The sequence below is a fragment of the Filicampus tigris genome, chromosome 12 (genome assembly GCF_054856515.1).
Source record: "Filicampus tigris isolate MCC_2025a chromosome 12, RoL_Ftig_1.0, whole genome shotgun sequence".
NCBI lineage: Eukaryota > Metazoa > Chordata > Actinopteri > Syngnathiformes > Syngnathidae > Filicampus > Filicampus tigris.
In genome coordinates, this window is record NC_141228.1 from 11,554,602 (window position 1) to 11,570,315 (window position 15,714).

Here is a 15,714-nt window from a genome sequence, read left to right on the forward strand (position 1 = left end):
GAAGGCGGAAAGTGCATGATGTGCCATACTTGAGTGCTGCGCGCAGCTTGAATATACTCCCGGACACAAGTTGTTTTGAAAGAAGCCTAAAAAGAAGCCTTTCACCGAGTAGGCTGAGATTAAATTTGGCCGCTTCGCGAGCACGTCACACGCATGAGGGCCGATTAGTGGGCCAGACTAAAATCCACTTCCGGCCATGCTTAGTCCAGCCATTTTTTAAATTATCCTCACTGTTAGGTCACAATTTAATAGTAAATTTTCAATAATATGTCCCCTATTAACATCTATTACTTTTGCCACATAAGATCTTGCATGATTATGAGGTATAAGAGATAAGACGGGAACATGACAGGAATGATCTCCTTTTTAATGTCACAATTAACAAGCCACTTGAATGCTCAGCTTTTTGCATTGCTCCTTTGTTTTGCATGTAAGCATTCCTCATATTTGTCATGTACGATTAGTTGCAGTGAATCTAACTACTGTTTAATTGATATATTGCTAATCAGAATCATCTGATTAAGAACACACAAGGAACTTTTTTTCTGGTACTCTATTACCACGATAAACAAGCCATTATGACAAAATGTACATTTAGGAGTCGGACTTAAGCACACAGGTAGAGAGGTTCATGCAGTCTCATTAGTTGTGGCGCGCACTGGACGCAACCACCTTCGTTCTCCACCAACAGTGCTCCTCAGTCTTGGTGTGCGTGAAAAGGATGCCCTTTGACCCTCACAACAGCACACTCTTGACCAGGATCTGTCATATAGGTAAATATGAATCACACGTCTGTGTCTTCTCTCATTAGTTCTACTTGTGTGAGCATGACTGCTTGTGGGCAAACAGATGCGCAAAGATTCAGGTGCTGCATTTAGAAAATGTGATCTCAACTTGTGATCCGTGCCTATAAACACACACACACACACACACAATATAAACTGTGAGCGGGATCACAGCCTGTGGGAGGGCTGCAGGAGAGCGATCGTGTCCTGGTTGAGAAACCAACCTGCCTTTTCGTCCGCTCAGCTGGCGTACCCTTGAACTCAGCATACATACCATCTGCACGCCACCGTCCGCCCCACAGCCCAGCCCTCAACTTTTGCCAGGGAATTCATTAGCCGTATGGTATTTGGATTCGCGAAGCACCCACCCGTCACTCACAGAGGGACGCACGCAAGCAAACATCACGGAAGGTGCTGACATAAACTCTGCATAGAAAGTTGCTGAATGAATTATGAAGTGTTCCTCCGCTACATTGCAGTTTATCGTTGGTGCCCCGACTAATGTGCAGATTTTTAAGCAAGCATTTTTTTTACAGCCTTTTACAGTATACTGTACAGGCAAGTCCACATTTAGACTTGTTCACCTTCAGTTTAGTACCATATTGTGCCGCAACATGCCGGGCACCACTGAGGTCTACTGGAAGACATGTAGGATAACTGAGAGCAAGAAGAAAAGGAGAGAAGGTCCCCAATTTAATTCCAGTGTGAATATATGTCTGTGAATATTGTTGTTTCCAATGTTTGTATGTGATACTGCTCTATATGTGTTCAAGTGCCAGTGGTTCGAAGGTTTTAAAATTACTGCAACACCTATGTCAATTTCCCTTACCCTGTCTATGGCGTTTTGCGTTATGTTAGCATTAAGCTAGCTGACGGTCGTTATACAAAATTACATGGCTTGATTGTAGATTTTGGTGTTGAAATATACACTTTAATTTTCTTGTTTTATAGCAAGTTTTAACTGGGCGCAAACAAACAAGCTTAAGGCATGCAGGCGTTGCTTCTTATTTGGAGAACCGTGCGTGTAGGAGAGAATGAGAATGGCGCTAAGCAATACAGTGCATTAAATAGTGTGTTTCAATAAATTTAAGTGTGTTTTAATAGGTTTAAATGGGAGGTATACACACACACACACACACACACCGACCCCCCCCCACGCACACACACACACAGACCTTTTTAAACACTGTTTTGATTTAAAATGATGTACGGTTTACTTGTCATCTTTTCTAAATAAACATATTTAAAAAAAAAGAAAATGTGTTTTTTTGCACCGAAAATATACCGAACCGAAGTTTCCAAAAAAAAACGAACCGGAATCGTGATTTAGCGTACCGTTACACCCCTCGTAACCAGGCAATTGAGGGATGACGCATGACGGACTAGCCAAATTTAGTCAAATCCCCACCTTTGTATGTATGTATGAAAGCATGTTTATGTTTTACAATGATTTATTTTCAGTTGTCGTAAAAAAAAGAGACGCATCAGTGTTTTATTGTTATTCATATTAGAATCACCAAATTCTGCTTGTACAGTATGTCACTTACCTATCCATCCATCTGCTATAGTTGGAGCCTATTCCATCTGACTGGTTGCCAGCCAGTCACACGGCACACATTCAAAAACAACAACGACAAATTCAAACTCACAATCACACCTATGGACAATTTAGAGTCTTCACTTTTTGGAGAAACGGATGAAAAGGACATGTAAAGCTCCACACATGAACGCCAGTGCAGAGATTTGAACCCGACCCTTAGAACTGTTTGGCAGATGTGCTAACCAACACAACCAAATGGAAAACACTAAGTAAAGCCGAAACCCAGCTTCTTGTGACGTGTGACGACATATCCACATTTGTCGCTGCACAAACTAGTTCAACGTGCCCGGTTCTTAACCTCATAATGTCGTATGTTGGGACCAGTTTGGACACAATTCCTGGGAGACACAACTGCATCATAGGTTCTTTAAACAAATTATGTTGTCATCCCCAAGTAGAGAATTTTCCATGCAATGACAGATTCTACTACAATTTCATAGCTCCGTTTTCTGCTTCCTCACAACAGCAATTGTTTACTGTGTTTAATTCAGCTGACCAGACAGTTATCATCCATTTCTTTTATTTTTTTCCCCCCTTATGTAGTATCACAGCCTTTCATCTCTGACTCTGCGCTTCCTATCCAACTGTCCCACGCCCCCCTGGGGAAGTGTGACTGACAGTTTGAACACCCCTGATTGGAACAACAGCTGCTGTAAATCTGTCTTTGCAAAACATGGTGGATTGTCACATTGATTTAGCTGAAGTGTTATCCTGCATATGTCCTACACCCTAGTGAGCATTGCGCAATAATGTATATTTCCACTGCAACCAACTCAATAAAAAAAAAAAAATTCATTTGTGTGCCTTCATGGCATGTAAGATGCCATTAATTGTAATGTGGACCACATGTATGTATAGTGAGTGTTGACCTTGTCACAAGCAAGATTTAACTGGGTTATTAATAGACATACAGTACATTGATGTTTTTACGGAGCTTTTCATTCCATTCATTTGACAGGCACACATGCTCGCCAAAAAAAGACCTTTTCTTTTGGACCGAGGGTGAAGAATGAGCTCGCGGGCTCAAATCTAAAGGTGCAATGTTAGGAGTCGACATATCAAAAGACGAGCATTCCTTGCTCAAGGCGCATAACGCAGATTCTCTCAGCAAAACAGCTGAGCTGACCTGACCTGCGAAGAAGACAAAGATGGTGTTTTCAAACCTCGTTTTTGAATGTGTGAATCTGCCGCGGTTTTCTCATTGGTTAGTCGTACCTAATGCATACATTTAACAAACGAACTACTATTCCCCACGGTTAAGTTTAGCAAGTAGAAAATGAATTCAGTGTGTGCTGAGTTAATCCTACTTCTTCTCATCATAATTTTTGGTATGCCACTCAACGGGAAGTTGTGAACTGAATGAAAAACAAAAAATCAGTTGACCACTTCTAGCAGGGTCCATTGCCAGGGCAAACTAAGGTTCAGAGAAAAGATTTGGTTCCTGGAGAGTACAGACCTTCAAACGTAAAATAATGCAAGTATTCTTATTTTGTTGACTATTGGGGAAAAAATGTCTCTCCTGTTTATCATTCAAAGAAAACCTTTTAGTACATGACGAAGGAATTAAGGATGAAAAAAAAACATGAAAATCCATCCACTGACTTGTGGTGGGTGGAGCCAAACCCAATTGCCGTCAACTTTGCATTGCCAGTCCCGTCTGGCAATGCGGCACACCTGAATTATTTCTTTACCGTGAGTTTAACACAGGTTGTATTATCATATGCATGTAATGGAGTCATTTTCCAAAAGCACATCATTTTCACCCTGAAAATAACTTTCTGCGGACTGCGTCAACCACATTTTGACAGTTTGTCACATCACATATCCGTCTGATCATTCACATACACACATTTGCAAACATATCTGTCTGTCCATTCTCATAAACACAAACATCTGCCTGTCACGTCACGTACACACACAATGCAAATGCCTGTCTGTGCACTCACATTCGCACCAGAGCTGAACGATTTGAAAAAGAATCTAAATGTGATTTTGTTTCCGCCCCTTAAATAATTGCACTTTAATATGCAACTATTTTTTCAAGGTCCAGTTCCCATGTCGTTTTTTTTATATGACACAAGCGATACAATAATTGGTATAACAATAAACAATAATCAGATTTATTATACAAAAATGTTTTGGTCTTATCAGTTCACGCTAAAATAAATGCAAATGAACTAAAATTAATATGAAGGACGCTTCATCTATTTCAAATAGAGTTGTTAACTTACTAAAAACTTCTTTTAAGTCGGTCTTTTAAACATTTACTACGACAACTTCACAAAATCCTACCAAAACACGTGGCGTAAAATAATTCTCTAAGTCATAGGGCGGATTACAACAATAATGCAATGGCTTTAAACTTCAACTTTAAACAGCTATATCAATATGGACTGCACTTCTTAAGCACTATAATATTACAATATCGTTTTGAATGCGATTAACTGTTCAGGTCTAATTCAACTAATTCACACAGTTCAAAAAGATGTCTGTCCATTCTCAGACTCACATTATGCAAACATTACTGGCATCCTTCATGCATTCATAATAAACTCTCACACATGTCAGACACAGACACACGATAGGGGGGTGGAAGGCGGTCTCCAAGTGCCCACTTCACAATAGCCAACTTTATATTATCTGCAAGTGGAGATACGTCTTCGACAATACCAAGTAAGAAAACTTCCGCCATTGACACAGTTTGCACTAGACCTGTGTTGGGTGTGAAAATTGGGCCCCAAAAGTGTACTGTATATAGTGCAGATCATACCGCACATCTGTTTATTTTTTTCAGTCAATGTTTATTTGACTTTGTGATGTAGCTATCAAAATGTAGAAAGACATGTTTTGAGTTTGCAGCGGTATTTTACAATCCCGCTTCGTAATGAAATCTCTCAAAGTTGATAAGAGTCACCCACTGGCCATAAATGTCAGCACCAAATTTTATAGCGATCCATCCTTGAACCTCCATCTCTATAGGCCAAAGTGAAGGACTTCCCGCGTTATCTTGATCACATCATCTTTGAAACCAGCGATGTGTAATAGGAAGTCTGTATATCTTTGAAAGGCAGTTCAAGAAAACGGATGTGTGTTTCGTAACAAGGCGCGACAATGTGATTTGTATGCCATATTAGACACAAACAAGCATATTCCCAAGAGATTAAGTACAGTATATGACAATCCTGTTCACATCTGCCACACTGAAGCACATATTTGTTTATCAAGTGCTCTCGCCAGCGATACAGCTCATACTTCTCGGGAGGACCAAATACATGCTTGCCTCAACCTGAGCTCCGAGACTCCTGGTTTCTGGAGCAAATTAATTCCCTGCTGGAGAATGGCTGTTATGAATGGCTTGAGAGAGAGAGAGAGAGAGAGAGAGAGAGATGGATGGGCCGCCTATTCTTTTGCACGGCCCTCTGCTCCAAGTTACAAAGATGCTGAGGCGTGTCCTACTTTTTGTGAGGGGGGGAAAAAATGTGGCTTTGTACAGTAGCTCAGGGGACTTTCCATGTGGTACTCGCAGGGCTACTGCGTTAACACGCTTGGAAGCAAAACAGAGGGAATCTACTGAGGGTCAATATGATGTATGACCATGAAGCATGTGCATTAAGGTCCTTTAAATTTATTACATGGTGTCTCAGATACAGCCTGAAGGAGGGGTGGGGTGCGGTGTGTACTTTTTTGGGGGTGTTACAGTCCATGCTAGCCTTGCAATACAGTTCAAGACTTGTAATATAGTCAGACAGTATTATTAATATCTCAAACTGAGCATCCAGTAGCCCAAGCTGTTTTAATACAAATTGTTTAATCAGATCAGAACTCTTCTTGTTCACATGCAAATAATTCAAACCATTAAGCGCTCTCGTGTGTTTGAAAAATATACACTACGCCCTGTCCTTTATCACTGCAGATAGCTCAGCTACAACATAAGCTGGCAAACCATCCATCCATTTTCTATAGCGTATGTCCTCATTATGGTTGGCGGTGAACTGGAGCTTATCGTAACTGACTTCAGGCAAGAGGCAGTGTACACCCTGGATTGGTTGCAAGACAACCGGACAAATAGATATTCACACTAACACCAAAATACAATGTAAAGTCTACAGTTAATCTAACATGCATGTTTTGGGAATTTGCAAGGAGAAAATGTAAACTTCACACAGGATAGCCGGAGCCGAGACTCGAACATCAGAACTGCAAGGGAAACATGATAACTACTTAATCACTCTGCTGCACATAAAACAGCAATCTATCCACACAAACATCTCACCTTTTCAAACTGCCTACTTACTGATCAGGCTGTTTTTTTTTATGACAGTAGCAATTCAGACAGGCTTTGTTTCTTATTTAAGTGTCTAATTGATGAATGGCAGCGGAGAAAATCCATAATCTGACCTTATTAGTCAACAATTACACAGAGCTGATGGTATGTCAATGTGTTATGTTATGTTATGTTAACCTTTACATAAAGGTTGGCAAAGTATTATCTTCTGAACCCTGGTGCGCACTAAACAAGCTCAGTGAGACCACTTAACAAGTGACCTCTGGTGCAGTTCATTTCAGATCAAGTGACTGTGAATGCTTTAAAACTATTACAGTAAATGGCAGAAAATATTTAACAGTAAGATCGCTGCAACCGCCGTCGCTGCTTTTGTGTGTAAAAACAGCTTACAGTAGGTGTCCCCTGTACTTACACTGCGAATAACAACGCAAAATCCTAAAATCCTCCAGATTGGTTATGTGGAAATTGTCACAACACCTATGAATTATTTTTTAATAATAACTTTGAAAGCGACACTTTGTACATATGCATAGTAAATCTTTTTGTTGTCTCTTCCATTATTGTGTCAGACTTGTCATGGCATTCGATACAAAAACAACTCAGTCGGAGGATAACTGTCCCTTAGAAACAGCGCCTGCCACATTACTCACAGTCGTTTCAAAATAAAAATGTCATTTAATTTGCCTCAGCGTTAATCTATTCTCGTCATAAATACAGAAACTAACCTGCTATAACTTGTGATGCTGAGGCCTGCTCCATTTTAGAAATCTAGCGTGAAGTTATATGGACAAAAGTATTGAGACACCTGAACATGCCTACAGGAAGTGAAAAATTGAATAAAATGTGGAATTATAAAGGCTTCCACACAACCAGGGAGACTTTCTACAACATATTTGACCATTCTTGTGGGAATGTTTGTCCAATCACCAGGTAGACATTTGACTAATGACAGTGTGGCCACAACCTTTGCTCTACTTAGAAGAATTTGAAGAGAGGATCCCCCTGACCAAACTCAAAGTTAGGAAGCATAGAATTTTCTCAAGAGGTCAACTTGGTTATTTCACTGTTTAACAGGAATGTAAACAGGGTAATGTATATGTTCCCTCGTGTTCACACATCACAACACACACACACACACACAACTTCTCCAGAGGCTCTAAAGCTATATTTCCGAGCTTTATTACCTCCCACCAATGAAGACATTTCACTTCCTACCTTCCTACCGCCATCTCTGAGAGGAGCGCTGTCTGTGGAGCTTTCGTTCCAGTCGGGGAGCACCTGATTTCTCTCATTATTCTGGCTCCTGAACTAGGCAGGCCTATTAAATAGCTTTTAATCAAGACCACGGTTCATTACATCAAGGAGACTTTAAGCTGTCTCGATAAAAATAGCTTGCAGGACCTCAGTCCACGCGCCTTCGGTTGACCAGCTCAGCCGTGGCAGAATCCTTGATGGAATTGCCTGCATATGACAGTCAGTGACGGGGTCTCAGTAAAGAACGGAAGCTTAGTGGACTATGCAAATGAATCCTTTTTAATGTTGAAAGTCTCAGGCTTGCTAAATCCACTGCTGTGGAGGAAACATTTTATCACCATTTGTGTAAAGCATTAGGTTAGCGACTATTATTTTCACTACAATACTGTGCAAATGTATTAAGCCACCACTTGCTGTTCTGTTTTAATGAGTTTTTTCACTGATGTCATTTGACGTAGATAAACAGTCAAAAGTAGGACAGATACAGTGAGCGGGATTACATGAGCAACTATCACCATTATTTTTTTCATTTATCCAATTTCCACAAAACTTTGTAGCGGGGCTTGGTGTGTGGGACAGGGATGATCCAATTACATTTTAGTGAGGATCTGGATTAAGGTACAGAATTTATATTTCTATATGCGCAGGACAGCGCATTGACGACGGCGACAGTTTACCCATATTTGGCACTAGTTGCTAAGCGACTGAACAGGAAGTGGCCTGCTACCTTTTCACACTGTTTCGAACGTATAGTCTACCTGAATTTCATTTTGTCACACAGTACATAAAGCATGTGTGCTAATATTTTTATTGTTAAAGATTATGCGAAAATTTGACAAAATCGTCGCCAACATAAAAAAAACCCATAAAAATAGATTTCAATAAATGCGTTGGTCAAATTTTGTGTACAACAGGCGTGGAGAACCTATACATATTCGGCCAAAGAACATTTGATCCATCCTGATGTGCAATCCTCAAAACAAATAATTCCTCAGAGGATCTGTTCTGAAAAGCAGAAATATATCCAACCCACAAATGCTAATAATATATAATAAGAACCATTTTATTGGCTCTTTGCATCATTGTTTTTCATAAATTTAGTTTGGCTCTCAAGAGACGATATAAAAACTGAAACGGCCACTGATAGACATGAGATTGCCCGCTGCTGCTCTAAGGCATCAATGGAATCACCCACTTTCCAGAAAAAAATGAAGATACCAATTGTTTGTTCGCTATCCTCCGTGACCCAGGAGAAAGCCTGCTTACTAACAAATATAATGAGGGAAGTGCAACATTGCTGTATATCACTTTTCCTATATGCTTATGCTAACCTTTTACTATGAAACATTTTATAGTTACAAAAGAAAAAACAAAAATCAATCAAATCAAAATAAATACAAATAAACTAAAAAAAACAACAACAATGGAGTCTTAGTGGAATGCCAGCCTAAACAAAAGTCTTGCTTTTAAAAAATGTCTCCTGAAAAGGCAGCTTTTAGCTCAAAAAGAACTGTGGTTCACAATTTGGGAGCGACGGGCTGCAAGGCTCTATCACCTTTAGCTTTTTAATCTTGCGTGAGAGACAGTAAAGTAAAAGGCAGTCAGCGGGCCACAGTGCCCTATAGGACAATAAAATGACACCAAATCCAAGTGTGGAGGCGCCTCACCATTTAGGGCTCCGGAAGTAAAAATCTTGTCCTGGTTCGCATTCAATTTAACTACAGAAGACTATTAACATCTTTCTGACAATCGTCGTGTCATTTACATTTTCCCATTCGGAATCCAAATATGCTTTTTTTTTTTTTTTAAACAACGCATTGACTACAGTCTTTAGAGACTTGATCTACTTCTGATCAGTGATAAACTACACACAGATCTTCCCTGCGGGGACTTGCATTATGGCAATCAAATTATGTAATCACACTCTGCTTAACAGAGCAAACAACCAAAGGCCTTGTAGTATCTCTTCCATTAATCCAAGATCTATTTTGTTCCCATAATAGAAGCACTCCCGTAATTAAATTTACTGTAAATATAAATACTAGAGGAGGAAAACCATAACAAAAAATACATCGCAAGCGATAAAGCTGCGATTTCATGAATGTGAAACCTGGAATGGCGACACTGTCCAGTACTTCCTAAATTAGAAAAATACAGCTTTTTTTATGCTGTTGTTCTTTTGTCCTTGTAAAAAAATAGTAAAGGCATGCTGTCACACTTTTATGCCTTGTCTGGTATACTTTTACACAAGAGGAAGAATGAGAGAAACGGAAGACTGCAGTCTAGAATGGTTTGGATCTATTGTTTACCTGCCAAGTTGTCACGAATCAAACAGGAATTTTGCATCGTTCGTGAAACCCGACTCACGCTAAGACATTCGACCCACCTGATATCGTTTGCGGAGTCACAGAGACACTGCAACCATAACTGTGTACGCTATAAGCATCCTGCAGACATCCAGCATTAGAAGGTCCGTAACGAATTAAAACGACGAGGACTGAATTCAATAGAACACTCAGACTGACAGTGATGGGAAGAAGGATTTCCATGTCGGGAAGGAAATCTGATAGCTCTTTTTAAGAGGAACTGACTTATGCCGCACTGCTCTCTGCCACGCAGGTCTCAATGAGCAATGACTAATGGCAAAACCTCACTCGGGACAGCATAGACGATACATCCAAGTGATGTATTTTGGTAGTCCTGACTTGATGGTGTCTGAGAGGTTTTACTTCAGCAGAATGTTTATCATGGTGTTTGCCATTTGCAGTGGTGTACTATAGAGAGCTGTGTCTAATGTGTTGTTCCTATCAACTACAGCCTCAATAATATGCCTGTTGTTGACTGAGTACCTCTCTGACGGTGTCAGTGGTGACAATAATCGGAATATAATGATGGTCAATGATTTCAGAATGAAAGAAAGATATGCAGTCAAGGAATCATTTTGTCTTGTTGCACCAGGTTCAGATTAATACAACGCCTCTTTTACAGAGAAATCCCGCCGCCATTGCTGTTTTTACTCAGGTCCCAACCCAGCAGGATATTGCTACAACTTTTACAGAGACACAGCATCCTACAATCAGATAATTTGATGCGTACTAGCATCAACATCAAGCTGTGAGGTGTGTAAAATACTTCCCTGAGAATTCTAACAGGGTGAAAGAAATGAGTGTCCCTTTTAGGCTTTTAGCTAATATTAACTGCATAGCTACATTTCCTTGATCAACTGTGGGCAGAAGTAATTATTAATGAATCAACTAGTTTCTGCTCCTTCCAGAGTGAGAACCAACCACCTTTGTAAAGGTGAGGAGGGTTTTTCTTCCTATTTGTTCATTTATTTATTAATCATGTTTTCATTCATTCATCCATCCATTCATTTTCTATACAGAGTATCCTGTTCAGCACTGATGTCAAAGTCAAGGCCCGGGGGGCCAGATCCAGCCCACAACCTAATTTTACGTGGCCCGCGAAGGCAACTCATGTGCGTCAACTTCACGTTTCTTGCAAATAGTTTTCCCTTTTAACAACACTGAGATATGAGATAATGCCATGTGTTATTTGTTACCAATCCTCCGCCATAAAATAAATTGAACAATAATTCAACAATTAATTACTTACTTCTCATTTCAAAACTACCTATCCATTCATTTGTTGTGTATAGGTGATCATATAAGGCAATCACACATTTATATGGGTTCACAGTAATAACGGCCCTCCGAGGGACACCATAACTAGAATGTGGACCCCGGCAAAAAATGAGTTTGACACCCCCGCTGTTCAGGGTCGACAGGCAGACGACACTCTGGACAGGTCGCCACTGAATCCCATCAATCACCGGGCACATACAGAGAGACTAACTTTCACAATTAGATTCGCAGCAAGTCAGGCAAATGAACTGTTACACCATCAGTGACTTATTTATGTAAAAGGCAATGTCGCACGCTTCTTTGAGACTCAATCAACAGTGCACTATATTTTGAAGTGCTTCAAAGAGGGATTAATCAACAATCAGTTCCACACAGTTAACATTATTCTTAAATAATATGCACACTCCTAATAAGTAGGAACAAGGGAACAATGTCGACATCAAATTGAATACCTCAACTGTGGCTTTCAAACATCACAAAAGATCCATCCCATAAATTGGAGCAGCTGCTTTACATTCAAAGAATTTGCAAAATGTATTTCATCTTAATGACATGAGACAAGAAACTGAAAATATCAGAGACATGCCATGAATTGAAACATCAACTGGATATGCGCAACATTTGATTACATCCCATAAGTCACAAAACAGGCTTTTCATTTGGGCCGTAACAAATAACGCTGCAAAACCAGACAAGAGCTGTCGACCGCCTTTTCATGCATTTTCAATGAACAGCGCATGCTTGAGTAATACATCATGAAATATTCAAGTTTGGTCTTTAATGCTCTTGAATACTGACTCTGGAGTGTTTCATTACATAATGAGAGCGCAAAGTATCTTTTTCACTTTGCAAACTTGCATCAGAAATTGAGATCATACCACCAGAAGCTGGATTGTAAACTTCACAAATATATCCATAACATGAAAAAAGGTTACATGACTGCATTTCCCACTCAAGGGGAATGACCTAAGTTTACATATTCAGTCTGCACTGGTGATGTAACAAATTCGTCTGCTGTCTGCAAATTGATGTCCGATTGGGTGACGTCACACGGAGAGCGTGCATGTTGGAAAAATCGTCAAGTGTGTGATTCCCCCTTGGCAGAGCTGTTTACATGTTACATGCACCTGCATGCACCTTGTGCCCCTTGTTAGTGTGCGTGTGCGTGCATGTGTGTATGCGTCAGCTACCTCAGTCCACCATAAGATTGGCATTATGGATTCAAAGCATAAAATTGTACAGGGGTTCAACATCTTACGACGGTCCCGACATACGCCGTTTCGAAATACGAACGGATCTGTTTATGACCTAATTGCTTTTATATAAAATATTGACTGTAATTATGACGTTACTGGTGGACTACGTCGCATTCCGACTTACGTACGCGTTCGGAACTTCGTCGTAAACCAAGGATCACCTACATGACTACATATATGACTTATGTTTTGCCAACAGAAAATGTGACATTACTCACATCAGATTCCAACATGAATATGAACCAAACCATGATAGTAAAAATAATAACACAAGCAGTGATAAAAGCAGTTCTTACCTGTAAATGCCCCTGGTACATATTGAGGCGTCGCGAATGTCTCCGTCAGTGACTGCCGGGACTTGTTCCAGACTTCTCGGAGCTCAAAGTCGAAGTAGAAGTGGTGACATTGAATGGCTGTGGTCAAGTTAAAGGACGAGCAGCGTGACGAGGCAGCAAACAGACCGCTCAGGTGCTCAATGTGACACTTGAAGAAGCAGCAGCTCCGCCCGGCCACTTGAAACTCGCCGGCTCGTCCCTCCCTCTCTCGCACTGGGCGCTCACTCCTCAGCCTGAACGGGACTGAATCAAGTCTCGGTCATCCCGCTCGCTGCTCTCTCTTTCTCCCTCCCTCCCTCTCTCTCTCCACACTTCTTCGTCATCACCGTGCCTGGACCGTGAACGCTCTCCGGGGTGATTTCTCTTCTTATAGAGCGCTCCTCATCCTCATGCTCGTTCGGCCGTCGCGCTCCCTCCGAGGCAACCCGGTGGTGGGTGCCTCCCTCCGTGCTGACGTAGTTCACTGAGCGCCTCTCTCACCTTATTAGTGGTGTCTCAATCTTAGTTTTCTTGCATAGTTCTGAATTCATAAATGTACACTTGCAAAATGCATACAGTATCTACTTTCCCCAGTCCCGTTTTCAATATTTCTTAATTTTATTTCAGACCCCTGGCATTTTTTATCTATATTATTTGTTTTTAGTTGTTATTTTTCCCCTGGTTATGTAGGTTGATGGATTGTTGAATAAATAATTATTTAAAAAGGAAGAGTAAAAATGTTTAATTCATTAGTGATGCCTTGACTAACGTTTAATTAGTTCAGTGGAGGACAGAGAGTTCGAATCCGGGCTCCGGTCTATGTGGGGTTGTTCTCCCCATGCTTTCGTGGGTTTTATCCGGGTACTCAGGTTTCCTCCCACATTACGAAAACATGTTTCTTAGTTTAATTGAAGACCTTAAAGGGGATTTCAACGCAAACATTTTTTTTCTCAAGAATATGTTCTATGCGACCATTTTGTCTTCTGTCGACTGAAAATTACATCACAACTGCTCACAATGACCAAACACGGTTCAGATTTAGAAAACCGGTCAGCCCAGATGGCTAAAAACTAAAAACGAATGCATTTTGCTGCTGAACTTATATTCCACAAACGCAAAATTAATCAGAATGCCGTGTTTCAACTAGTGGGCCTGCTGGGAACATTTTCTTGAAAAAAAAAATGTTTGGGTTGACTTCCTTTTCTTAAATCAGGGATGGGCAACTGCCGACCAGTGGGTCGCATGTGGGCCACACTCTGAGTGGTCTCTCCGATTAATTGATGTTTGTAGATAATTGGTGTCGGCCTATCCCACCTCTCACCCCAAATCATCTGAGATAGGCTTTTCCAATACCCTAGTGAGGATACAGTCATACAGAAACTGGATGGATGGAAATATTGGTCTGTCCTCTCCAAGTTCCACCATAATGACCAACTTTAAAATACGGTAGCAAATGCAGTCCAAAGTGTTCATTAAAAACGAAGCAGAGGCTGTATTCTTAAAAAGTTGATTTATCATTATTAATGTCTGCCACTGTAACATGCACAGTTTGAACATTAATACTAAATAATGCTTCAAATAAAATGAGTCACATACAAAAGAAATCTGAAATCTTGAAGTGCCTGCAAGGTTCCCTTGCCCAAGAAGGTAACAGTACAGGCCTTCCTTAAGTTTTCCAATGAACACCTAAACAACTCAAGGATTGGGAGAAAGCGATGTAAATGCTAAAAGCACTTTCTTCATGTGTTGCGTCACTTGAGACCAGTTTTCATTTAGTTTTAAAATGCCAGCCTTAGTGAGGTTTGCAACATCATTTGTGACTAACCACTTCAATTATGGTGAAGCTCAACTGTTCTGTTTTTACCAGCTGGCATTCCATTAGGAAGCCTGTGAGTTGTTTTATTATATTACCTCCTGACGGTCCATCCATGGCTGCGCATTGTGCACAATTTTGCAAAGCTGAATTCTTGTAAAGAAGCTCATTATCGACATGTTGACAAAGGCTTGTCATTTTAACATGAGGGAAATGTGGCTTAGCAGTGTCATGTCCATGTGAATTAGTTGTACATAATAACACCCAGGCTCCTTTCAATTACCTGGGACACTTGAAGAGGCACGAGAGGCACCATTCATGATAATTATGATAAATGTCTGATGGTTAGGCATGACACTCGCAAAGAAGCATAATGGCAATATGGTTGATGAATTCATGACGCACCTCCACATCATTCCACTCATTTAGATGGCAGGTGGCAGTGGCCATTAGTGAAATTGATTTTCTGAGACAAATCTGTGAACACTGGAGAACACATAATACAGAGTAAAAATGATAAATGAAGGGAAAGGATCAAAAATAGACAGGGATGGCACATTTGGCAAGGTGATTAATAAGCGCACGTAGACCACATGTCTATCTGACAAATCATTGGATTAAAAATTAAGATTTCAATTTTGTACCATGTGTCATCTTCTGGCCAAAATGGGATATGACGTTTCAAAAATACTATATGTGACACGGGCTTCTCAGAAAGAATATGCATTTTGTGATACATTGTTATGTGACACGGGAAAAATCA

The 15,714-nt window shown here is 40.4% G+C and overlaps 1 protein-coding gene across 2 annotated transcripts in view; it reads right to left on the reverse strand.

Annotated features, from left to right (window-relative positions):
* pex5la (peroxisomal biogenesis factor 5-like a) overlaps positions 1–13,567 on the reverse strand; it is an 85,307-nt gene extending 71,740 nt beyond the window's left edge. For both annotated transcript variants that reach the window (XM_086048025.1, XM_086048024.1), the window contains exon 1: positions 13,121–13,567. In XM_086048025.1, coding sequence (XP_085904151.1) covers positions 13,121–13,141 — 21 coding nt within the window. In that variant the 5' untranslated portion in view covers positions 13,142–13,567. The remainder of the gene's footprint in view (positions 1–13,120) is intronic.
* Positions 13,568–15,714: the final 2,147 nt, after the last annotated feature.